Source organism: Nyctereutes procyonoides, unplaced genomic scaffold (assembly GCF_905146905.1).
Source record: "Nyctereutes procyonoides isolate TBG_1078 unplaced genomic scaffold, NYPRO_anot_genome, whole genome shotgun sequence".
NCBI lineage: Eukaryota > Metazoa > Chordata > Mammalia > Carnivora > Canidae > Nyctereutes > Nyctereutes procyonoides.
The window spans coordinates 52250493-52275648 of record NW_026575046.1 but is presented as its reverse complement, the minus strand read 5'-3'; the positions used below and the strand labels follow the sequence as shown (position 1 = coordinate 52275648).

At 53.0% G+C, this 25156-nt stretch overlaps 1 protein-coding gene across 3 annotated transcripts; it reads right to left on the bottom strand.

The window, feature by feature from the left end:
* Positions 1-2057: 2057 nt before the first annotated feature.
* On the bottom strand, positions 2058-18248 carry GRK6 (G protein-coupled receptor kinase 6). Of its 3 annotated transcripts, XM_055325836.1 has the most exons (17): positions 18062-18248; positions 14270-14365; positions 13176-13288; positions 12975-13052; positions 12560-12660; positions 12132-12224; positions 11976-12039; positions 11697-11837; positions 11251-11441; positions 10457-10494; positions 10270-10359; positions 9175-9383; positions 8940-9077; positions 4082-4219; positions 3865-3999; positions 3668-3669; positions 2058-3192 (listed from the first exon to the last, which is right to left on the bottom strand). In XM_055325836.1, the coding sequence occupies exons 1-17, from the start codon at positions 18111-18113 to the stop codon at positions 3084-3086; spliced, it is 1788 nt and encodes a 595-aa protein (XP_055181811.1). In that variant the 5' UTR covers positions 18114-18248; the 3' UTR covers positions 2058-3083. The 3 variants fall into 3 exon arrangements, with proteins under 3 accessions (XP_055181811.1, XP_055181810.1, XP_055181809.1); XM_055325835.1 differs by having other exon boundaries at positions 2058-3669; XM_055325834.1 differs by lacking the exon at positions 3668-3669.
* Positions 18249-25156: the final 6908 nt, after the last annotated feature.

Here is a 25156-nt window from a genome sequence, read left to right as displayed (position 1 = left end):
ATGCAAACCCAGCCCCATCAAAACCACGTGGACTGAGACAGGAGGTTCCCCAAAGTAAACATGGGGTGATTTTTGTACATACTAGGCAGACATCCCAACACAACCAGTTGAAATCCTTTAGGGACATCCCTGCCTTTTAGATGGGGCCCCACATCCTTAACATGGCTTTCAAAGCCCTACGTGGTGCTCACAGACTTGGCTCCAGTCGTTCCCTTCACCCACCCATCATCACCCACCCCACCCCAAGTTATCCTAAACCACCAGAGGCCCTAGACCATCCATCTGGCTCCTCCACCCAGGTACTTCTGGTTCTGTCTCCTGGAGGGAACCAATTCTGAGACTTTTGTGGCCAAGAGGGCTCCCTGCTTGGTGTTGTCCTCCAGCCCCAGTCCCTCAGCATTCGCAGCCCCGCTAGCTCTAGAATCATGTCTGCGATAGTGCTGATTACACTGGGGCTTACCTGTTCCCATTTCTGTCTCCCTACCAGACTGAGCTCCAAACAGGCAGGGGTCCTGTCTCCATTTGGGTCCCCAGCTCCCACCATAGAGATGGACTCCCTAAGTAAGAGCTTTAAGGTAAACTGGACTATAGCCAACCAGTTCCTTGGGTGCCCACCTAACCCACGGGGGGAGCTTGGTGGGAGGTCTTGACCCACTTGCAGGTGGAGTGCTCTAGGGACCTATTGGTCCAACTCGTCCCCACTCGCCCTTGTACACCTGCTCAGGGCTAGGCTTTGACCAACTGACACCTAACTGCCCTCCCACCAAAACGGAAGGGCAAATGCACCTCAGGCCCCAACATTACTCATTATAGGTAGGATCCGGCTTCATCTTCAGCTGGCTTCCTTGCTACCATGCAATAGCCGCTCACCAGCTGGAAGACCTTGGGCATGGCCCTCTCTGGTTCCTCTTGTTAACGGAAGCAGCAGCACATACCATCAGAGCTGGGCCACCACCACAGGGGCCCCTTTCACTAAGTCAGTGCTTACAGCCTTCTGGCTGCCCTTGAGACAGCCGTCAGCTTGGCACCCAGCACCCAATCCTCTAATTGGTAAGGGTCCTGTCAGTGACACAGGGGCAAAGGGAGGTGATTGGCTGTTTTCATGGATTCTCACAGTTGCCCTGTGAAGTGATGGGTATCACACCCATCTTTCTCAACAAGGGAAGGGCCTATGCAAAGCCAGCTTGAAAAGTGGCCCGGCTGAGACCTGAACCCAGAACTGCCCAACTACAAACCTCATGAGGCCCCTGTGGCATTGGAGCCGAGCCCAAAGGCAAGAAACAAACCCTTACTGTGGTTACAGAGCATCCTTGGAGGGCTGGGGGCATTGGGAGACTATGGAGTAGCAACAGGTTTATGAAGTCTAAGACACACTTGTCAATGGACTGTCATCTCCTTCGCATAGGTGGAAGGCTATGGGATGCTCCCCCAATCCCTCTGTCTCCAGGTGGATAAGTCTCTTCTAAGACCTAGCTCAACTTTCCAGAGAACTCCTGATGCCCTCATGGCTGGTCCCCACCCACCCTTGCCGCAACCTAACTTCCAGCATCACCACTGTCTCATCTCTGCCCAGCCACATTTCCTGCTTCCAGGGCAGAGGGATGGCTTAATTCACTGGCCCTGGGCGGAGCACACAACAGGTGTCCAGGGGAGACAGAGTGAGCAGATGTTTCTAACAGCAGCTTCTACCTTGCTCCCCAGGCTGCTCCAAGCCCATAACCAGTCTCCAGGCCACCCTGGCCTTGGAGGGGATCCTGCCAGCTAAGTCTGCCTCCCCAAGGCAGAGCCAGACTCACGCCCTAGTGGGGACCCAGGCTTCTTCCCTCAGGCCTCATCCCATTTAGGAAGCTGAGAAACCCACCAGGTGAGCCCAGAGGCCACCAAAGCCTGGCTGCCTGGAGAGGTTATGCCAAGATCAGCCAGGGGGGAAGGGTCCAGGGCATGTTGGAAAGGTAGCCCCCACCAAGCCCACCTCTGATCCCTTCCCACTTCCAGCAGGGTGAGGAAAGCAGGAAGACCCCTGGAATACCAGGAGCAAGAAAGAGGCAGGCAGGGCGGCTGGCCAGGTATGTGCTCGACTGTATTCACTCAGAGACACGTGGCAGCTTACATTGGACAAAATGAGTAATAAAAATTGGCTTTAAATACGGAAAAACCAGGGCCCTGTAATCCCATGCTACCCTAACACTGGGACCAGGATGGCCATCACAATCTGGGAAGAACCAGAACTGGGGTCTGGGGTATAGGCACACACACACCTCGACCTACCCCCTTCATGCACACGTTCAATCTCTCTCTCTCTCACACACACACATACCACAGGCACACACAGGGAGGGATGGATTATTGCTGGGCACACGTGTCTATTGTTAAGAGGGGAGTCTGGAATGTTTGAGAGTTGGCCAGGGACAACCTCCTCCCCCCTTCCCATGGCCTGGGCCGGGGTGTTTCTATAAGAGGTGTCTTTAGGACAGGGCCCAGCACGTAGGACAAGGCGCCCTGGGAGCTGCAAGGCAGAGGCAGACCCATCTGGGGCAGCTTGGGCAGTGGGCTGATGGGTCCCACAGCCAGCCTAGTCTCTGGTCACACTTTGGCACAGGCCTAGGGGATACAGAGGCCCCAGATCCAGCTTTGACAAGTGCTGAGAAGGGACAACATTGGACCCCAGAGGTGGTGGCCTGAGCCTGGGGCAGCAGAGGCAGGCAGGAGTCTCACTCGGAGGTCGGCGGTGGCGAGCACAGTGCTGGGGGCTCAAGGGCCTTGGCCTGTCCACGCTGGGCCCAAGGAGCCCTGAGTTTGGCAGTGGCCCCTCTGCCAGCTCCAAGGTGGGTCTTAAGAATGGTCTGGTTGCTATATACATTCATACAAATACATAAATACAGAAAGCCCCGAGCTCCACAGACAAGAGCTGAAGGGACGCACCTTTGTCCCAGGGACAGCCCAGGCCTTGCCGAACTCAGCCAGACAGGGACTGAGGGGCAGAGGACGCTGCGGAGAGCTCCGCTGTGTTCCCCAGGCCACAACTTGCGTGGACAATGGGGAAGACCACTGTGCAAAACTGTAAACAGTGCTTGGAGTAGCTGCTACCGCCAACCACCGGTGAGGGCCTCAGGCTGGGGGCTAGAGGCGGGTGGGGAGCTCGAGGCGGGTGGGGAGCTCTTCCTCACTGTCGCTGCAGTTTCCACAGCAATCCTGGAGGGATGGGGAAGACACGGAAGGAAAGAGGCAGAGCAAGTGCCATTAGCCACTGGTGCCATCACCCAGGCTGCGGCCCTGCCAGGAGCTGCCCAGAGCCACGCTCTGGGCTGTGGGATCCCCATGAGGGGCCTGGAGCAGCAGCTCAGGCCAGACATGGGTGGACATCAGTGCAGAGGCTACTGGCAGCAGGCTGGAGTAAGAGGGTCCAGGGGGATCTCAGGCTTTGCCAGAACAAGGTCCCATCCAGACCCTCTCCCTCTGGAGATGGTGGAGGCAGAACATGGGGAGACAGATGGATAAGCAAAGCTAGCAGCTTGAAGGTGCCAGGGTGCAGGAAATGAAGTAGTGGGGGGGGGTAGCGGGCACCAGACTTCTTTCGCCCACATCTTGCCTCTGCCATGGAAGGGCTGCCCGTGGCTCCCCGAGGCTGGGCAGCAAGGCCAACCCATGGGGAGCCCACACTGCTCACCTCTGGAAAGAGAAAAGAGGCCGTGAGCCCAGCCAGGGGTAGGGGACAGGCGGGAATGAGGCCAGAGACCCTGGGCACACCTGGCATGGCTGGAAGATGCCCACTCCCAGCACATGCGGGCACATGAGGCTCTGCCTCCCACCCACCGTCCCCTGGAGCCAGGTTACGAGCCGAGATAGGACACCACTGGGGGTTACCTGGCGGCTGAAGAGCCTCTGCAGCAGTCCCTTCTTAGGGGGTGCAGGTGGCTGACCCTTCCAGTCCAGGTCTGGGGGAACCGAGCCATCTAGCCCAAAGACATTCAGCTCCTGGAAGCACTCGGTCTCCACCATCTGCCGAAGCACAGGCAGCTGTGAGAGCTGCCTCTGGGGCTGCTCCTCTGGAGCCCATTACACCAGCTGGGCAGGTCCTTACCTCATTCTGCCAGGGGATGGGCACACTGCCCGTGGCAAACTTCTGGTAGAAGTCCTGGTCAGTGGGTTCCAGCTCCACACCCTTAACTGTGGAAAACTGTTCAATGTCCAGAACATCCTTGCAGTAAATGGCCTGGGGCTGGTGGGGACAGAAAGAGCAGTCAGACAGGAGCAACACACACACACCAGCATGCACACAGAGCATGCCTGCCCACACATGCGGGCAGCTCAGCCCTGGAAAATAACTCCAGCCTTGGCCTGGCCGTGCCCAGACCCTTGCAGCTCTCTGATTTGGAGTCAGAAACTAGGTACCCCATGCACTTCCTACACATGGCAGTCCCTCCTCTTTGAGGTTATTTCCCCTTTGTAAACCAGGGATCATTACTAATCCTCATTGCTTTTTTTTTTTAAGATTTTATTTATTTATTCATGAGAGACACAGAGAGAGAGAGGCAGACACAGGCAGAGGGAGAAGCAGGCTCCACGCAGGAAGCCTTATGTGGGACTCGATCCCAGAACTCTGGGATCACACCCTGAGCCAAAGACAGACACTCAACCGCTAAGCCACCTAGGCGTCCCACTCTCATTGCTTCTGACTGATGAGGCTGCGTCAAGGCCATGCCTTTCCTAGCCGATAGTAGCTGACCTGCTGCAGTCAACTAGCCCCCACAGTGCTTTGGGGCATCAGTGACAGGTACCCCCTCCACCCACACATGGCTGTCTGGGGTTGCAACTGCTGAGGTGCGGGCAGGCACAATCTTAGCTGGTTGTTTCAGCTGAACATCTCCATGCAGGAACTGGAGCTGACAGGTCCTCTGTCCCAGGATGCCCAATGGCCTGCTCCATCTCCTCAAGCTTCATGGCCAATCAGAGGATTAGAATAGTCCTCCTAACCCCCCACACTCCTGGGGCCTCTGCTGGGAGCCCACTTCACTCCAGAAGGCCAGTGTCTTTTTCTATCTTCACACTGTTTTCTAAATCCTACTATTAAGGATGTCAATTAAAACAACATCATGGGATCCCTGGGTGGCGCAGCGGTTTGGCGCCTGCCTTTGGCCCAGGGCGCGATCCTGGAGACCCGGGATCGGATCCCACGTCGGGCTCCCGGTGCATGGAGCCTGCTTCTCCCTCTGCCTGTGTCTCTGCCTCTCTCTCTCTCTCTGTGACTATCATAAAAAAAAAAAAAAAAAAAAATCATGGGGATCCCTGGGTGGCGCAGCGGTTTGGCGCCTGCCTTTGGCCCAGGGCGCGATCCTGGAGACCCGGGATCGAATCCCACATTGGGCTTCTGGTGCATGGAGCCTGCTTCTCCCTCTGCCTGTGTCTCTGCCTCTCTCTCTCTCTCTGTGTGACTATCATAAATAAATAAAAATTAAAAAAAATTAAAAACAAAAAACAAAAAACATCATAATGTAAGATGGTACAGCTGCTTTGGAAAACAATCTGGCATTTCCCCAAAAGATTAAAAGTTATTAGCCAGCAATTCCAATCCTAGGTATATATCCAAGAGAAATGAAAACATTATGTCCCCACCAAATCTTGCATGTCAATGTTCATTGAATTATTTGTAATAGCCCAAAGTGAAAACAACCCCGATGTCCATCAACTGATGATAAACAAAATGTGGCATATTCATACAATGGAGTATTACTCAAAAAAAGGAACAAAGTAAGGGTGCCTGGGTGGCTCGGTCAATTCAGCATCTGCTCAGGTCATGATCCTGGGATTGAGCCCCATGTCAGGCTCCCTGCTCAGCAGGGAGTCTCCTTCTCCCTTTCCCTTTGCCCCTACCCCCTGCTCATGCTCTCTCTTAAATAAATATATAAAATCTTTTCTTTTTTTTTTAAGAATTTATTTATTTATTTATTAATGAGAGACACACACACACAGAGAGAGAGGCAGAGACACAGGCAGAGGGAGAAGCAGGCTCCACACAGCGAGCCTGACGTAGGACTCCATCCCGGGTCTCCAGGATCACTCCCTGGGCTGAAGGCAGGAGCTAAACCGCTGAGCCACCCAGACTGCCCAATAAAATCTTTTTCTAAAAAGGGGGTCGGGGGGCATCCCTGGGTGGCTCAGCCGTTTAGCGCCTGCCTTCGCGGCAGGGCGTGATCCTGGAGTCCCGAGATGGAGTCCCACATCAGGCTCCCTGCATGGAGCCTGCTTCTCCCTCTGCCTGTGTCTCTGCCTCTCTCTCTCTCATGAACAAATAAATAAAATCTTTAAAATAATAATAAATAAATAAATAAATAAATAAATAAATAAATAAATAAATGGGGGTGGGCTCCTGGGTGTTTCAGTCAGTTAAGCATCTGCCTTCGGCTCAGGTCATGATCTCAGGGTCCTGGGATAGAGCCCCACGTTGGGCTCCCTGCTCAATGGGGAGTCTGCTTCTCCCTCTGCCTCTCCCTCCTCTGCTTGTGCTCTGTCAGTCTCTTTCTCTCTCAAATAAATAAAATCTTTAAAAAAAATTTTTTAGGGATCCCTGGGTGGCGCAGCGGTTTAGCGCCTGCCTTTGGCTCAGGGTGCGATCCTGGAGACCCGGGATCGAATCCCACGTCAGGCTCCCAGTGCATGGAGCCTGCTTCTCCCTCTGCCTATGTCTCTGCCTCTCTCTCTCTCTCTCTCTCTCTCTGTGTGGGACTGTCATAAATAAATAAATAAATAAATAAATAAATAGATAGATAGATAATATTTTTTAAAAAAATTTTAATTAAAAAAAGGGACAAAGTACTAATACAAGCCTACGATACTGATAAACCTTGAAAATATTACACTAAGTGAAAGACACAAAGGACCACATATTGTATAACACCACTTGCATGAAATGTCCAGAACAGACAAATAGATAGAGAAAGAAAGTAGATTCGTGATTGCCAGGGCCACAAAGAGAGGAAAATGGGGAATGAGTGCTAATGGACCCAGGGTTTTTGTTGGGTGGGTGGAGAGAGGTGATGTGAATGTTCTAAAATTGATTATGGTGATGGTTGCACAAATCTAAATATGCCAAAAGTCATTTAATTACACGCTTTGAGTGAGTGAATCATATAGTATATGCATTAAATCTCAACAAAACCATTAAAAATAAAAATATCATCATCAAACTTGCTTCTCATCTGTTGCTTCTAAAAAGTTAAACTCCAGGGCACTAATTTCTAGCTTTGAATAAGACTCTGGGGTGGTGGGATGATTTCAAGGTTAAATGAGATGACGTGCACTGGAAGTAGTATCCCTGATGGCTGGGCAGGCCCCAAGCAGGCTGCTCTCAGTTCAATCACTCACAGCAAGGCCCACACCCCAGGGTGCTGGTGAGGCCTACAAGACACAGTCCTTCACAAGCAGTGGCTCCCTAGCTGTCCTCTTGCTTCTATTCGCCACCTCTGGGCCAGCCCCCACAGCTTGCAGGCCTGCTCTACAGTCCCCAGAGGTCCTCTGTCACACTTAGAATAAAACCCTGTGCCTCCCCCAGCCCATGCTCATTATGGCCACACTGGCCTCCTTGCTATTCTATTGCTAGAGGTTTCTCCTTCTCCCTGGAATGCTCTTACCCCAAAGTTCTGCATGGCGCTCTCCTTCATATATTTTAGGCTTCTGCCTAACCATCAGGTCCTCAGAGACCACCTTGACTAAAAATACCCCCCCCCTTATTCCTTATCTCCCTCTTAGCTGGGTTTATTGTTTTCATATTATCTGATATTCTTTCTGTCCTAGTGCTTTATTTCACCATGCTCCCCACCACAACAGGAAGGCAGGACCGGGTTATGGTGACCTCTTTATCTCTGAGGCCTGGCACTTATGGGCACTCAGATATTGGCTGAGTGAATAAACAGTTCCTGTGTGGCTGCCAGCCATCAGTCCAGTCTGCCCATTACCTTCCTGCCTCCCCAGAGGTCCTGGTGAACTGTCAATCTCAGGACCCAGTCCCCTTACATATGGGAGGGAGGCAGGCACAGAACTTCATCTTGGCCAATCACAACCTTCCCTGTGATTTCACACAAAGCAGCCTGAATTCAGAGGGAGGACAATAACAGGTTGAAGGAGAGCCAAGAGATGAAGTCCTGGCAACATCACACAAAACCCCGATGTTGGCCCTACTCTAGGATCTAGGATCTTCTGGCCCAATGAATCAATAAGCTCCATGTTGGACACAAGTTTTAGCCGGGTTCATGCCACTTGGAATATGATGACTCGAGGATGTTTCTGCCTGCAGAGACACTTGGTAAGTGGGTTGAGACTCCACAAGGGTGAGGTCAGCACTACCAGGTATGGTGGGCGACCAGAATTCAGTCAGCCTAATAACTCCTTAGCCCTGCTGGCAACAGCATTCTTTAGGAGACTGACCTCCCCCTGCCCCCTGCCCCAGCAGCACTTTAGGTGGGCAAGTGATCCAAGTGTGGCCCCTGAGGGCCTCTGAGCCATCAGTGACAATAAGCACTAGCCTTAGGACTTTTCTCTCCCCGTTTAGGACCTCTTTTGAAATTATTGGGCAGGACGTACACCGTGTCTCCCGGGCTGGCCGAGGAAGGGAGACCTGAAATGCTGGCTTCAGGATGAATGCACATTTTCAGGATGTGGACCTGAAATGCTGGATTCACCACTACCATCCCCTAGAGAGAGTAGCCAGGAAGTAAAGACTGCATCCTGGCCAGTAGAGTGGGGAGGGAGAGGAAGAGGGAATTCCTGCAATGTAGCTGGAGCCCCAGATCCAGGTATGCCAAAAGGCCTTCCATCTGCCTGAGTCCGGTGAGTTATGTTCTATTGGAGAAGCCATCTGAGTTGGGTTTTCTGACACTTGCACTGAAGGTGTCTAGACCTCTCCTCCAAGAGCCCCACCCTGATCAGGAGTGAAAAGCACTCACGTCGGGCTTGAATGGTGGCTCCAGCATGCCGGCTCCCAGCCGCTTGAAGTTCAGCTTCTTGAAGAGGGGGTGTTCCTTCACCTCGCGGGCACCACCTCCACGACACCCTAGGCGCTCAGCAGGATCCTTGCACAGGAGCTGCACCAGGGCAGGGGCAGTCAGGGTGGCCTGGGAGCAGTGCCCGCTACCCCCCAGCCCCAGGCCTGGCCACTCAGCCTCCTGCTGGCTGCCTTACCTGGGAGCAGAGCGAGCGGGCCTGCGGGGAAAAGCGTTCTGAGTATTCCTCAGGCACCTCCTTCACCAGCCGCTCCACCTCCTCTCGCTTAATTTTCTTTTTCCTCTGTTGGAAGGGTGACTGCCCTGCGATCATCTCATACAGGAGGCAGCCTAGTGCCCACCAGTCTGGGCTAAATGTGTACCGTTCGTTCTTCACCACCTCCGGAGCTGGGCAGAGTGAAATGGGAGTGAGGGCTGGGCAGGAGGCAGGAACCAAGCCCTGGGGCCCTGGGAATGCCCAACACACTTCAAATGGGGTATCAGCTCAAACAGCTGCCTGCCAGCAGGCACAGCCTGGTAGGGACTTCAGTGCATAGGACAGCACATGCCCCATCAAAGGGAGCCAGTGTGGCTCTGCAGGAGGCCAGGTCTTCTGATTTTTCAAAAGAAGTCAGAAGTTTGTATTTTATAATGTGAAGCTGTCTGGCCTATCAAATGTTGGCAACTCATTCCAAAGGTTTTAAAAACAATTTGATTTAAGTACAAATGTAGGCCACATTAGGCCTGTGTGGTTACCAGTTTGCAACCTCTGGATTTAATACAGAAAGAAAGAAACTCATCTGCTGTATGCCTACTGCCTGCCAGTGGGCTCATGGGGGTTTTTGCCTCTCCTCCCTTTTCATCTTCAGGCAACCCTGGGAGTCAGTATGAGTGCTTTATAGTTGGCCAAAGTAGGCTAGAAGCAGCAGTATATGGCCCACGGTCACAGAACAAACAACAGGTGGGCCCTGGGTGACTGGGGCTCTGTCTGCTGTGTCACATAGTCCCCAAGGGGAATATGAGGGCACTTCCTCTCTGAACCTGGGCAGGTCAAAGGAGGGCAGAACTGAGAAGATAAGATCAGCTCCTTCTCCTCCTCCTCTGGAAGCCAACCTGCAAGCCCAGCCAATAGGAAGAGCTCAGTATTTGGTGAGTGTGTATTCGCAGGTGTGTGGAGTCCTGGCTGAGTCTTGGTCCTAATTTATAAACTAGAGTTATCACCTCTTTCTACTCCCTGAGACACAGAGGTGGAGGGGTCCAAAGGGCAAAGAAGTAAGGATGGAGGGAGACTCACCCATGTAGCCCACAGTGCCCACACGACCCTTGATGGTCTGGCCCTCTGGCACATGCACAGCCAGCCCCAGGTCAGAGATTCGGATGTGACCTGAATGTAGGTGGAGGGCGGTGGGGGGAGCATTAGACAGGTGGGCCAGACCCTGCCCTACTCCACTACATCCCACCTCTGTGGCCCTCTCACCCACCATGGTCATCCAGTAGGATGTTCTCTGGCTTCAGGTCCCTGTGGGGAGAGAGGGGCAGGGTCAGATGTTCAAAATGCAGAGGAGCCAGACAGGACGGTACCACCTCCTAGCTCACTTGTCTTCTGGAATGGGAAGTGCAGCAAGGTGCAGAAGCCATTTATCATCAGGGTGAGGGACAGCTCTGCCCTCGCTCACCACAGCCCCGACTTGAGGGAGGCAGCCTGGGGATCTGTCCAGCTAGGACCCATCCTGCAAGTCCCCAGGCAAGTGGAGAGCAGGTCCTTGGGAAGGCAGCACCAGGAGCTTTGCTCACCACTAGTGCTGAGGTGACTGACTTTGGTGGCTAACTCTACGTTTCCTGTCAAAGGGGCTACTCATCTGTCCTCTCATGGGGCTGTTACTGGCAGTGATTTCATCTGAATATCCCAACAATGCACAGAGCTCTCTGCTGCCAAGCCCTCCATGCCAGGCTCTGTGCACTGCACTGCATCATCCCATTTGGTCCCTAAAACCAGCTACAAGGCAGGAATTACAGTCTCTGCTTCCCAGAAAAGGAAACAGTGTAGGGAGCAGGAAGCTGACTGGCAGAGAAGGGTGACAACACTAGCATTCCCGTGAGTGAGCCAGACCCAGAAGCTCTCAAGTCCGCCTGGCTAAGGGCACCCCAAGCCAGTGCGCAGCAGGGCTCAAACTGGCTTATGCCTGCCACGACAGCCCCAGTACACTGGCATCCTTTCATAGCCTCCACCCATGCCCAACCACAGACCCCCACAGGGAGGGCCAAAGCCCAGAACCTGTACACGATGCGTTCCCGGTGTAGGTCCTCCAAGCCACAGCAGATCTCCGCGGCATAGAAGACAGCTCGAGGCTCGGGGAAGCCGGCCTGGCCCATGTGGTAGATGTGGAACTTGAGGTCGCCTCCATTCATTAGCGTCAGCACCAGGCACAGCGCATCCTTGGTCTCATAGGCATAGGCCAAGCTCACCTGTGGCCGAGGGGACCCGAGCCCTCAAGCAGGGGCCAGGGGCCACCTGATGGCAAGGCTGGCACCAGCCACCCAAAAAATCCTTCTCAGTGCCACTCCTTGGGGTCCCACCTGCTCCCCAGGCCTGATGTCAATACCCCAAGCCTGCCCTTCCTAAGTATTTCCAAGGGCAGGAAGAGATCTGGCCTGGTGAGCGGGGAGGGCAGGGCAAGTGCATGGCCAGGGGAAAGGGAGGGGTCTCCTGTCTGTACTTACTACAAACCTACTGTTCACTTTCTCCAGGATCTGTTTTTCATTGAGTGCCATGGCCTCCCCTTTCCGCTTCTTGATCCGCTTCTTTTCCAGCTTCTTGCAAGCGTACATCTTGCCTGTTGCCCGCACCTGGCAGGCACACACCTGGAGCCAAGGCAGATGGGCAAATAGGAACCAGCTGTGCCCTTCCTGGGGCCACAAGGGTTTGGGGACGGGGGTTGGTCCAGGGCCCACCGTACCCCACATTCCCACTCCATCAGAGACTCTGGCGTGGCCACTTACCTCACCAAAGCCACCTTTGCCCAGGACTCGGTACTGCCTGAAGGTGTTTTTGGTCACTGGCTGCCTGTGGGCATGGGATTTCAGAGCAAACACTGGCTGAGCAGGGCCCCAAGGCCCGTGAGAGTCCTAGAAACTCCCAGCCTTCAGGGAGCTCACCTTTCCAGCCACTTCCACTGTAGGAAACGGTTGAAGTAGATGCTGTCGAGGTAGTCGGCAAAAGGAGCCATGCTCAGGTACTCATGGGTCAGCCTGTTGAGAGGTTCCAGCCCACTGGTCAGTCCCTAACACCTCAAGTTCTCGGCCTGATGGGCCAGACCCCCTGCTATGTGCACGCTTGGCCTGAAAGGCAGCATCATGAGCCAACCCTCTGGCTGACCCAAAGAGAAGGGAGGCATGCACCCATACAGAAGCTGAAGATGCTACAGAGAGGGAAGGCCACCTGCCCAAGCTCACACAGTGCATGCAAGGCTAGGGTGAGAGGCTGAGCTCCCTCACCAGCTGCTGAACTGTTCGCAGCCTTCCAGGCCCACAGAAGCCCCCTCCTCAGGATACAACTCCAGGCCTGTGGGCAGGGAGAGGCTTACCGGCTGAGCTCCTGGAAGAGGTCTTTGCAGGGCCCCTGCTCCAGCCGCTGGGAGCAATTAGTCACCAGCTGCCGGGGAACCTCAGGAATGAGGTCAGGACCCTAAGGACAGGCAACAAATAGGTCAGTGCAGGGGGTCCTGTGGCCAGCTGCCCACTCCCAGGGCAGAGAAAGCCAGTATCTTGGGCCTGTGGCGCACCAGCCTGCCCAGATACTGAACTCAGTTCCACTGCTACCCTTGAGGCAGGGTGAAGCAGAGCCACCGGCTCTGGCCCACCCTCCTGGGCTCCGTGCCCCTGGTCTGCCAGGTGAACTTGGTGCGACTCCAGGGCACTCTCTGCCCAGGCTGCAGTCATTCCTCTCTCCATCACTGAGCTCTGCCCACTGGTGTCATCCCTCCATCGCTGCTCACTCACCGTGTGGCTCAGAAAATTCTGCATTAGCTGTCGCCCGCAGGCCTTCCGCTTCTCATCAGGGGTCACTTCATACTCAGCCTGCAGGGGGGAGGCAGAAAAGCTTGGGGTCTGGGTGCATCAACGGTGTGAGGAGATGGAGAGCACTTGATTTGGGGACCTCTGCCTCCCGCTCAGGGCCAGGCCAGGATGGGCCGCACTCACCACTCCATCCAGGAAGGCAATGCAGCGGGTCAGCTCAGGCCTTGTTGCACAGAACTCTCGGAACAGCAGGCGCCCAATAGGCTGCCGCTCACACAGGCTATGGTAGTCACGTTCTGCAAGCAAGCGTAGGAGCTACTGGGTTCCCAGACCTGGAGACTGCCAGCGGGCCACTCCTATCCATACCACCCAGGCCCTGGGCCCCAATAGCAGCTCCTAGCCCTGTAGTATGAAAGCCATTATCTCCTTTAGAGCCCTCACTACAACACTGAGATGGGCATTACTCTTATTTCCATCAGACTTTGGGACTGAGGCCCAGAAAAGCTAAGTAATTAGCTCAAGGTCACACGGCCAGGAGTATGGCTCCAGAGGTAGGCCCTCACCTCCCCTGCTATCTCCCGGTTCACACCACCTACATACGTGACAGTGCCGGGCTTGGGTGTGGTTTGTGAGGTTCCGGCCCGGCCCAGGCTAGGCCCAAACCTGCTGCCTGCCTGGCGAAAGTGCAGGAGGAAGCTGTGGCTTCCGGCGAGCTCAAGGCTAGGCCTCCTTCCAGGCGGTGGAAGCAGCCACGGTATACTCCTTGCCCACATGCAGGCCATCAGAGGGCTTGAGACAACCCTGGGTGCTGCACAAACCTGGGGCCTCAACCAAGATAAGCAGGAGCCGGGGTCCCGGCCCCTCTGGTCAAGGCTTTGCTGCCCATCCACCCCCACCTTACACTCACCCCACACCGGGCTGGGCTGTGCTAATAAGCACAGGCTTGGGGCTCCTAATGCATCAATCTGTGGGTTGGCTCCAGCCTCCCTTGTGCTCTCTACCCCTCAAACCCTAGGCCGGGCCCTCCTTTCCTCTGCTTCTCTCAGACTGCCCCGAATATGTCGCTGCCCTGCTCCTCATCCACTCCCTCCCTCAACCCCCGCCCCCATTGTCTGCACTGTGCTCTCCACCCATCTCAAGCCCAGGAACTGAAACTGGGTTGGGTGGTGCAGCCTCAATCTTCCTGCTCCCAGGACCCTCCACCATGCCCCTCTGCCCCAGGGGTGAGGTCTGAGGAGAGGCCCTCCAGCACCTCCAAGTCTATACCCAGGCCTCACCGAGGCTGAGCCGCAGCTCTTCACACTGGCTGATGTGGGGGAACTGCAGCATCTGTCGCCATTTCTTGCTTTTGCCTTTGCGATTCCCACCACCACCTATGGGAACAAAGGGGCACTGGGTCTCCAGTCCCACAGCCACCACGCTTCACCTCAAGCACTCTTCCCCTCAAGCACTCGGTGTACCCAGAGGCCTTCTGGGCTCAGCCCAGGCCCAGGCCCAGCCCACTCCAAGAGGCACCACAGGTCTCCATTCTGCATGCTTCAGCATGCCCTCGCTGGGCTCCGGGACACCCAAGGTACCCTGGGCCTCCTGCTGGGGGCTCCTGGGCTGCAAGATCCAAGAGGGGTGGTGAAGACAAGGCCACCAGGCCGGGGGAGGGGGGTAATGTGAATGGAGGGGGGGCAGGGGGTTCCAGGAAGCCTTGGCTGCTTCCTACCAGGTAAGGGTTTCTCAGGTATAGAAAGTAGAGGACATGACAGTGATAGGAACTCTGTAAGTCAAGGCACAGAAGGAAGAGATTCCAGGACATGTGCAACATGCCTGAGAGACACCAGAAGCAGAGGGCAGCCTATGTCCCTAAGGAAGCTTCAAGCCCCTGTTACCTGGCCCTGCATCAGAGCTACCAGAGACTCAAACAATGTGGTGGCAAGAAGGCAGGCATTTGGGATGTCACTTCAGTACACAAGGGCTTCCATGGCCTAGATACCTGCCTTATTTTACCTAGCTGACTCCCTCTCAGTAGCTGCTGAGACCAGAGTAGCACCTCAGGTGCTTAGAGAGCCAGATAGGTATGGTAAATGTGAGCCAGATGGGAGGCAACAGGGAGTGGTGGGGAGTGTGGTGAACTGAGCCATATCCACACCTTCCAATAGGGGCAGCTGCAGCTTGGCTGTGGCCAGGCAGGAATGCAGGCTCAGTTTGGCCAGCCGGGATCTGGACTGTTGTGTGAAATACTGGGTCGTATTTTTTGTAAAAACCCACTGTAGCCAAGTGAATTAAATATGTTAGAGAGCTAGCCAGATGTGGCCCATGAGCCAGGAGGTTGAAAATGGAAAGGACTGAGTCTTAGAGCCCTACAGACAGAGGTTTGAATCTCCAATTCACACTTTAGGCCCATCTAGGAGCTCAATTTCTTCACAGGTACTAGGGATCCAAAGCCACCTCCAGAGGTGCTATCAGAGTACCTGGGAGAGTCTGTGCCTAGTGCTTAGCAGGGCTGTGGCAAGAGTCGGGCCTCAGCTCCAACAACTCATGGCAACCTCAGGCAGCCACTTCCCCTTGCCTGGCCTCAGTTTCCCTGATGCTTCCCAAGCCTTGTTTCGATCTGGCCCAGCTGAAAGCAAGTGGCACAGGGGAAGGGGCTGCTCCAGGGAGGGGGCAGAGCTGAGTCCCTCCAGGGCTTCTGTGACCTAAGCTGCCTGGAGGAGGAAATGTTGCAGGACACCCATTGGGAAACTTGCTGGCAGCCCTCCTGCAGCCTGCACCCAGCATCCCCCACAGTCATTGCTCCACTGTGAATGAGCAACAGACCCCCACCCCCAAGCCGAGGCAAGGCCTCCCCAGAAGGGGAACTCCCCCCCCCCCCCCCCCCCGCCCACCCCGCCACAGGTCCCTCACCCAACTCTCCATCCGCTGGCCTCCCCCCACCAGTTACTTCCTCCTCCCCCTCCGCCAGGCCACATCAAGGCAGCAGCAAGAGTCACATGCAAATATCCTGTCCTGGAACTGCCACCAGAGTCAGTGGGGCTTCTCCCCAGCCTAGCCTGGCCCCCTCTCTGTGCCTCTGGGCACCTGGGCAAGCAAAGACGGAACCCCAGCCCCCCAAGCACTGCCCCACTTCATCCTCAGAGCAACGCTGCCGTACCAGGCACAACCTTGGGAGAAAACAGAGGCCTTGAAATGAGGAACCAATTTGTCCAAGATCACAAAGCCTGGGGGTGCCAGAGGCAGGATTCAAACCCAGCTCCCTAGGACCACAGCCCACACTCCTTCTCCTGCCAAATACACCATGCTGACATCCATTAGGTGTCAAGTGAATACACATACCCAGGGTTCCCAAACCACTTAGGGCCTCAGATCCTTTGGGGAGGTGGCAAAGGCCCAGCCCCAAGCTGTCAGCCAGCTAATGAAGGGGTTCCCATGCAGCCAGCCTAGGGGCCAGGGTTTAGGACTGAGTGACAACAGGGATTTCTCTTAGTTTTCAGGTCCTATCCCCAACCATTCCACAAAAAGGGTTACTCAAATTTAGAGAGAAGAGACTTGTCTAGAAGCCTGCAGGTGGGAGGGGCAGGACCAGGTTGGGTAAGGGCTCTCCAGCGGAGGCATCAGTCCAGGTCTGGCCATACCAGCCTACACCTAACCCATGGCCTGAGGAAGCCTGTTGGGAGGTGCTATGCTCTCTGGCCAGGCAAGGCAGTGCTTAGCAGGCCTGAAGCCTGAACTGGCTGTAGCCCTAAGGAGGGAGGCCTGGCCAGGCTCTCCCCACCCCTCCTCCCTAGCTGGCTGGATGACGAGGCAGAACAGAATCGGCAGATGCCCCCAGAGGCTAGGAGGAAGGCCTAGCCCTGAGACTTGATAAGGGACAGGAGATAAGGAAGACTCCGAGCACTGGGGACCCGGCCTGCCATGCCTACTTCCAAGCAGCACCTCGCAGGGGGCAACACACACTGGGCAGGAAGGGGGTACATATGCTGTGCCATCTGAGGGCTCCACTGGGCTTCCTACACACTACTGGGCGCATCCTGTGTCCTAGGCCTGGGGCAACCACAGTCTCACTGTATGAATTGGGGGCGAGTCCTGAGGCTGGGCCTGTTTCCCACCTGCAAAATGGAGCAGAAAAGTGAAACAGATGACCTGGCCCGGAAGCCCAGGAAAGAGTAGAAATGACCATGTCATGACCTCTCTGCCCTAGAGTTCAAAAAAGAAGGGTCTTGTTCACGGCTGATCCCCAGCACCCTAGACAGGACAGGGCACAGAATGAGCGTTCTGTGATTATGTTACTGAGGTGGACAATGGCAGGTGAGGACCAGGTCTGGTCCTCTGTGTCCCCCAAGACCCTCAGAGAGCAGGTGCCTGGGAACGTTTGCAGTGGGAGCTCTGAGGAACTCAATACACATTCACTAGATTTGCTCCCTCTGCCAGGCCTGCACTTACAGTCCTGCCAGTTCCACATGCTCTCTTCCTTCAAAGCTCAGCTCCCACTTATTTCTGTGCCCATTTGACCCACTAGACGGTGGGCTTCCTGAGGGCAGAAATCATAACCCATTCGCCTTTGTCCCCAGTGTCCTAAGGCACGGAGCAACATATGTGACCAGTAGTTTCCTCAAACGGGGTGGGCTGTGCTACCGCAGTGGCTCCGCTCATTCATTCCCCAAACCTTTATCCTGCAGCAACTTTGCGCGGATCCAGTCTGGGCGCCAGGGTCTGGGCCCGAGGCACGTGGGGCAGGCTACCCTTTCTCGGGGCATCTTCTCACCTATCACCTGGGGGAGACCTCAGGCAGGCTCTCCAAGGACCCGGGTCCCACCCTTCCCTCTTCCTTCCTCTCTTCTTCACCGCCTCACGCCCTCCCCCCGCCCCGCTGCGCAGCGAGGGCGGTGGCCTGACCCCCGCCCCTTCCTGGGCCCTGGCACCCTCGGGCAGGTGCGGAGGACTACCGGCCGGAAGGGCTAGCTTCTGCGCGGGGTGCGGGGCGCGCTGCCCTAGGGGATCTCGCTGCTGGGGCGCCCAGCTGAGCTCCGAGGCCGCGCGCCCGCGTTCCCTGCACCCGGCCGCCCGTTCGGCCGCCTCACCTTCCCGGGCCTTGAGTAGCACCGTGTTCGCTACGATGTTCTCGAGCTCCATGGGCTGCGGCGCCGCGGGGCCCGCCGGGCCGCGCCGCCGGCCGGGAACGCTCGCGGGACCCGGGGCGGGATGGCGATCGGCGCGGCTCCGCTCGGCTGGCAGTGACCGCGCCGCGGCCTCCCGGGCCTCCCCGGCCGCCGCCGCCGCCGCCGCCGCCGCCCGCCGCTCACGCCCCGCCCCCTCCCGGGGGCCACCCGGCGCCGGCCCGCCCAGCCCCGCCCTCTGTTTACTTTACGCGGCCAATAACCGGGCGGGCGCTCCCCGCGCCGTCTCCCCATTAGACAGCCTCTTCATTAATCCCCGCCTTCCGAGCCAGGGATTAGCTCAAAGGAGAAGGGAGGCGGGACTTTATACGTCATCTCTTCCTGGTTGGTCTGAGGGGGGCGTTCAGCCCCTAGGTTCGAATTTCTGGCCCTTCGTAGGATAGCGAACTGCCAATTAGGGCCGAGCCCTCTGCTGGGACAGCAGAGGTGGGTCCTCTGGGTCACGCCCCGGAAGCCGGATGTTTGATTGGGTCAATGGAGCGTCAGTCATTCTAATCGCTGCACTCTAATTGGGCCATCAGATGAGGGTGTGACCCGGGTCCCTTTGACTATCCTTGGCTTTTCTAAGGTTTGCAGGGATGCACTTGCTATCTTGGGCCTCCTGCTGGCCGGCTGCGAACTGCTTTGAGCCATTTGTCCAGCGGTATTCCTTTGGGTTGGCCCGTTCTGGAGAGTGCACATCGGAAGCGGGTAGAGGTCCAGAGGAGGTGGTTGGCCTCCCCAGCTGCTCCCCGGCCTCCGGCACCCGCCCCGCTCCCCCAGCCGGATGTTGTGATTTCTCTCCACCCACACGGCCTCGCCCGCCCTCGGCTCTGCTGCCTTATAAGGCAGCGTTACCACCCTGAGACCTTTGAGTGAGCTCACACCCATTATACAGGTGGGGAACAGAGAAGTGCCAGAAGTCCAGCGGCTGGCTCCAGGCGGACATCCTACTGTCTCCTCTCCCACTTGACACAACAGAAAACGAAGACTTGCCCAAACTCAGCGAGTAAGAGTAAGGCAGAGCCGGATTCAACTAGGTTTCTCTGATCCCTATTCATTCATTCATCCAAAAATACAGAGCACCTGCTTTGTGCCAGGCATTGAACCAGGTGCGGGGCAATACAGTGGTGTCAGCAAGATAGCCGAGCTCTCTGCTTACATGCTAGACGGGTGGTAAAGGTTAGATCCGTAATAATCAAATAGGATGGTCTCAGACAATGATAAGTGACATTAAGACAAAATACTAAAGTGTGAGGGGGGGAATGGTCTCAGGGTGTGACATTTGAGGAGATCCAATGGCCATGTGTGGTTACCATATTGGACAACATAGAGAATGTTTTCATCATTATGGAAAAGAAGTTCTGCCAAATAGCACTAATCTGGAGGAAGGAGTGGCTTCCATTTGTACAAAGGTTCCATGGTGACAGCCTGAATAACTGGGAGAAAAATGGTGCCACCAACTGAGGAAAAGTGAAGGATGGTAGGCTGAGTACTTTCTGATCCCCTAAACTTGACTTGAACAGACAGTTTTGCCACTTCTTGAAATATATACCTTAAGTCTCTGCTAGAGAGAAGTGGGATGTTGTGTGTGTATATCCAGACATTTGTAAGCAGGAGCTTGATGGCTTCCTACTTCTCATCCCATAGACCTATACCCCAGCTGTACGAAGACAGAAGCCAGGGCAAGATGGTGCCTTTCTGCTCTAGTCCAAAGTTGCTGGACACCAGATGTGCAGGGAGAACTGGGGCAGATGTGTAGAAATTGTTGAGAAGGGGGAATGTGTATATATGGGAAAGTTTATTTGCAAACTTCTGTAGATTCTTAACCATATGCCAGGCTCTGCCCTTTCTTTTTTATTATTATTAATTTATTTGAGAGACTGAGTGCAGATGGTGGAAGAGGGGAGGCAGAGAGAGAGGGAAAGAGTCTTAAGCAGACTCCACTGATGAGGACGCTGAGCTGGAACCAGGAGTCTGACACTAAACAAACTGTGCCACCACCACCCAGGTGCCCTCAGGCTCTGCCCTTTCAAATGCATTCCCATTTAGCTAAATGACCACAACAAACTGACCAGGCAGTGTGAGTGCCCCTCCCTTCCTAGAGAGGTGTGGCAATTAAGGATCATAGAGGCTCACAAACTATAGAATGAGCCCAAATGTCCATTGAATGATGAATAATAAAGATGTGGGGCGCCTGGGTAGTTCAGTCAGTTAAGCACCTGACTCTTGATTTTGGCTCAGGTCAGGATCTCAGGGTCGTGAGACTGAGCACTGCATCAGACTATGCACTGGGCATGGAGCCTGCATAAGATTCTCTCTCTCTTCTGGGGCACCTGGGTGGCTCCATTGGTTAAGCATCCAACTCTTGATTTCAGCTCAGGTCATGATCCCAGAGTCCTGGGATCAAGTTCCAAGTCCAGCTTCTGGCTGAGCAGGGGGCCTCCTTGTCTCTCTTTCCCTCTACCCCACCCCCTACTGGCTTTCTCTCTCTCTCTCTCTCTCTCTCTCTCTCTCTCTCTCAAATAAACAAATCTCTAAGAAAAAAAATTCTCTCTGTCCTTCTCCTCAGCCCCTCCAACTTTTTCTCTTTCTTCCTCTCTTAGAAAAAATAAGGTGATGTACACACAAACACACAATGGAATATTACTCGGCCATCAAAAAGCATGAAATCTTGCCATTTGCAACAACATGGATGGAACTAGAAAATGTTATGCTAAGCAAAATAAGTCAGTCAGAGAAAGACAAACATCATATGATTTCATCATATGTGGAATTTAAGAAGCAAAACAGATCAACACAGGGGAAGGGAAAGAAAAAAAGATAAATAGAGAGGCAAACCATAAGAGACTCCTAATCATAGAAAACAAATTGAGGGTTGCTGGAGGGGAGGGGAGGGTGATGAGCTAAATGAGTGATGGGTATTAAAGAGGGCACTTGTTGGGATGAGCACTGGGTGTTACACATGAATGATGAATCACTAAATTCTACTCCTAAAATCAATATTATACTATATGTTAAGTAACTTGAATTTTAAAAAAAATTTTAAAAAGATTTTGTTTATTCATGAAAGACAGAGAGAGAAGCAGAGACACAGGCAGAGGGAGAAGCAGGCTCCCTGGGGGGAGCCCAATGTGGGACTTGATCCCGGGACCCCAGGATCACACCGCACGCCAAAGGCAGATGCCCAACTGCTGAGCCACCCGGGCACCCCATTAACTTGAATTTTAAAAAAAAAAGGTTCATAGAGGACTGAGCCTCTGACCCATTGTCATACTGGGGGGTTAGTGACCAAAATGGAATTGAAGGTTTCCTGAGGCAAGTTCACTGCTGTTTTTTCCCTTCCAGTCTCTGTGACTAAGGTCATTATTTCCCTACTTTAAGCCACTGACTTACAGAGTGATCGTGAGGGGTTTTGTTTTGTTTTGTTTTGTTTTGTTTTGTTTTAGGAACTTCCTGGTAACAATATATGAATTCTTGCCTCAGTTAGGACTTCTGGTTTCAACTAAAACTGGCTCAGGCAAGAAAAAAAAGGGGGGGTGGCGTTTAACGAATAAATTGGTTCAAGTAACTGAAAAGAAGAGGTGGTAGTTCTGATTTTCTGTGTCTTTGGAGTCCAGGTCTCAAATAATGTCACTTAAAATTTGTCTTTCCCATCTTCTGACTTTGCTTTTGATCTGTATTGTCTTTATTCTCAGGCAACTTTTCTCTCTGAGATTTAAAGATGGCTGCTAAGAACTTATTAAACTCAACAGCAAAGAAACAAACAATCCAATCATGAAATGGGCAAAAGACACGAACAGAAATTTCACCGAGGAAGACACAGACATGGCCAACAAGCATATGAGAAAATGCTCCGCGTCACTGGCCATCAGGGAAATACAAATCAAAACCACAATGAGATACCACGTCACACCAGTGAGAATGATGAAAATTAACAGGACAGGAAACAACAAATGTTGGAGAAGATGTGGAGAAAGGGGAAGCCTCTTGCACTGTTGGTGGGAATGTGAACTGGTGCAGCCACTCTGGAAAACTGTGTGGAGGTTCCTCAAAGAGTTAAAAATAAGTCTGCCCTATGACCCAGCAATTGCACTGCTGGGGATTTACCCGAAAGATACACACGCAGTGAAATGCCGGGACACCTGCACCCCGATGTTTCTAGCAGCAATGTCCACAATAGCCAAACTGTGGAAGGAGCCTCGGTGTCCATCGAAAGATGATGGATAAAGAAGATGTGCTCTATGTATACAATGGAATATTCCTCAGCCATTAGAAACGACAAATACCCACCATTTGCTTCGACATGGATGGACCTGGAGGTTATTATGCTGAGTGAAATAAGTCAATTGGAAAAGGACAAACATTATATAGTCTCATTAATTTGGGGAATATAAAAATTAGTGATGGAATAAAGGGAAAGGAGAGAAAATGAGTGAAAATATTAGTGAGGGTGACAAAACATGAGAGATACCTAACTCTGGGAAATGAACAAGGGGTAGTGGAAGGGGAGGTGGGAGGGGGGTTGGGGTGACTGGGTGATGGGCACTGAGGGGGGCACGTGGCAGAATGGGCACTGGGTGTTATGTTATATGTTGGCAAATTGAATTCTAATAAAAAAATTTTTTTAAATAAAATAAAAAATAAAGATGGCTGCTAGCAGCCCCATGCTTACTTCTTACTAGTGAGGCAATTTCTAGGGAGGGAGAAAGCCTCTACTCTACCTTGAAGATTCCAGCAAAAATCCTGGGGCTGCCTCTGACTGGTTTGATTTGGGTCAGGTGTTCATTTTGAACCAATCATTGAGGACAGAGAGAGACAGTTTCCTGATTGGCTAGATATGGATCACATTCCTACTCCCACTTCAGCTGAGGGATGGGGTAAGTCATTAGGAATCAATCTATCTGTATTAGTCATCAAATGCTGGGTAACAAAATACTCTAAAACTATGGCCTAAAACAACAACAATCAATTATCATTTCTCATTGTTTCTGAAGTTCAAGAATCAATTATAGCTTCGAAAAAGAAAGAAAGAAGAAAGAAAAGAAAGAAAGAAAGAAAGAAAGAAAGAAAGAAAGAAAGAAAGAAAGAAAGAAAGAAAGAAGGAATTCAGAAGCAACTTAGTTGTATGGTTCTGGCTTGAGGTCTCCCATGAGGTTGCAGCCAGATGTTGTTTGGGGCTGCAGTGTCTACTTCCAAAGTGGCCCATTCAAACTAATTTTGGTTGTCCACAGGTGATATTAGTTTCTCCTCATATGGGCCTCTCTGTAGGGTTGCTTGAGTGTCCTCACAATATGGCAGCTGGCTTTTCCCAGAGTGAGCAATCCAAGAAACTAAGGCAGAAACTGCAATCCTTTTTGTGACCTGGGCTTCTGTCATACTCTATTGGACACAAAGAATAGCTCTGACTCTGACTCCATGTGGGAAGACTATACAAAGCATGCATTCCCGGAGGTGAAGATCAACAGGGAACATCTGCCTTCCACAGCATCCCATCCTTCCCTGTTTGTTCTGCTTTTCCTATGTGTAGGCTTCATTCTCAGGCAGGCTTTCCCCAACAGTGACAAAGATGGCCATCGACATCTGTAGGCTTGCATTCCTGGTGATACTAGTGAGAAGAAAGTGTCTTTTTCCCAAAAGTTCTGGCCAAAGTCCTAAGCCTGATTCCCACTGGCCAAACATGTATATGCTTATCCCTGAACAATGGCTGTGGTCTAGAGTTACCATGCTCTGATTGGCCAGAACTAGGTCATACCCCCAGCCTTAGAACTGAGGGTAGAGCTAGAAGCACTAGAGATTCAGAGAGGGTGAAAGAGGAATGGTTCCCAAAGGAAAAATCAGGGTGTCCCTACTGAACCAAGGTAAATGGTTTTGGGGCAGGAGAAACAATAATGCCACTTCATGTCCCTCCCTTGTGCTCCAACTGCACATCTCAGTAGTATCTCTTGGTTTGGAATTTTTCTTTTCTTTTTAAGATTTTATTTATTTATTCATGAGAGACACATAGAGAGAAGCAGAGATACAGACAGAGGGAGAAGCAAGCTCCCTGCAAGGAGCCTCATGTGGGACTCGATCCCAGATCCCAGGATCATGCCCTGAGCCAAAGTCAGACATTCAACCACTGAGCTACCCAGGAGTCCCTTGGTTTAGCACTATTCTTGTGGGATCATCTACTTTCTTGGCTCCCTTTCTGTGGTAGCTAGAATTCTAAGATGGCCCCAAGGATCTGTGGTATATGCATACTTTTTCCTAGTTATGCAATCCAACACTAATCTAGATGTTCTATAGAATAATGCTGCAAATGTAATTAAGGTACCAAATAAATTGACATTCAAATGAGATTATCCTTGGTGGGCCTGATCTATTCAAGTGAACCCTTACATGGAATGGGCTTTTTTCTGGCAAAGGAGATTCAAAGTGTGAGAAGGAGTCAACATGGGAGGAGACTCTCTGTTGCTGACTTAGAGGATGGAGGGGGCCACATGGCAAAAGTGCAAGCAGCTTCTAGGAGCTGAGGCCAGGCCCTGGCTGACAGCCTGCAAAGAAACTGGGATCTCAGTCCTACAAATGCAAGAAACTGAATTCTGTCAATGATCTGGATGACCTTGGAAGTAGATTTTGCCCCTAGACCTTCCAGAGAGCTCAGCTGTGATCAGTTTCATGATGCCCTAAGCAGAAAACCCAATCACAGTGCCAGACTTTCGACCTACAGATCTGTGAATAGAAGGGTATTATTTTAAGCTGCAAAGTTTTTGGTTAATTTTAGGCGGCAATAGAAAACGAGTATACTTCCCCATAGACGCTATGATCCCCGAAGTAGGAAGCTTCTCTTGGATCTCCTTAACATCCTCCCAAGAGGACCTGAAACATAAAGTCCCTCTTCCTGCTTCCTGCCCTACTATCTGTGAAAAGGATGAGAAGACCAGCTCCTTATTCTATCCACACACACCAAATCCCAATTCCCTCACCCTTGGGGGCCTAGCAAGGAAGCTGCTCTGCTTGGCTTTCCACAAACAGCCT

Bases quoted from the DNA above. Each gene is read 5' to 3' on its own strand.
- GRK6 (XM_055325836.1), bottom strand. From the start codon at position 18,113: ATGGAGCTCGAGAACATCGTAGCGAACACGGTGCTACTCAAGGCCCGG. The intron at 13,053-13,175 runs GTGAGTGCGGCC...TCCCCCCTGCAG, and splicing joins TTGCCTTCCTGGATGGAGTG to GCTGAGTATGAAGTGACCCC. The intron at 12,040-12,131 runs GTGAGCTCCCTG...CCATGCCCACAG, and splicing joins CAGTGGAAGTGGCTGGAAAG to GCAGCCAGTGACCAAAAACA.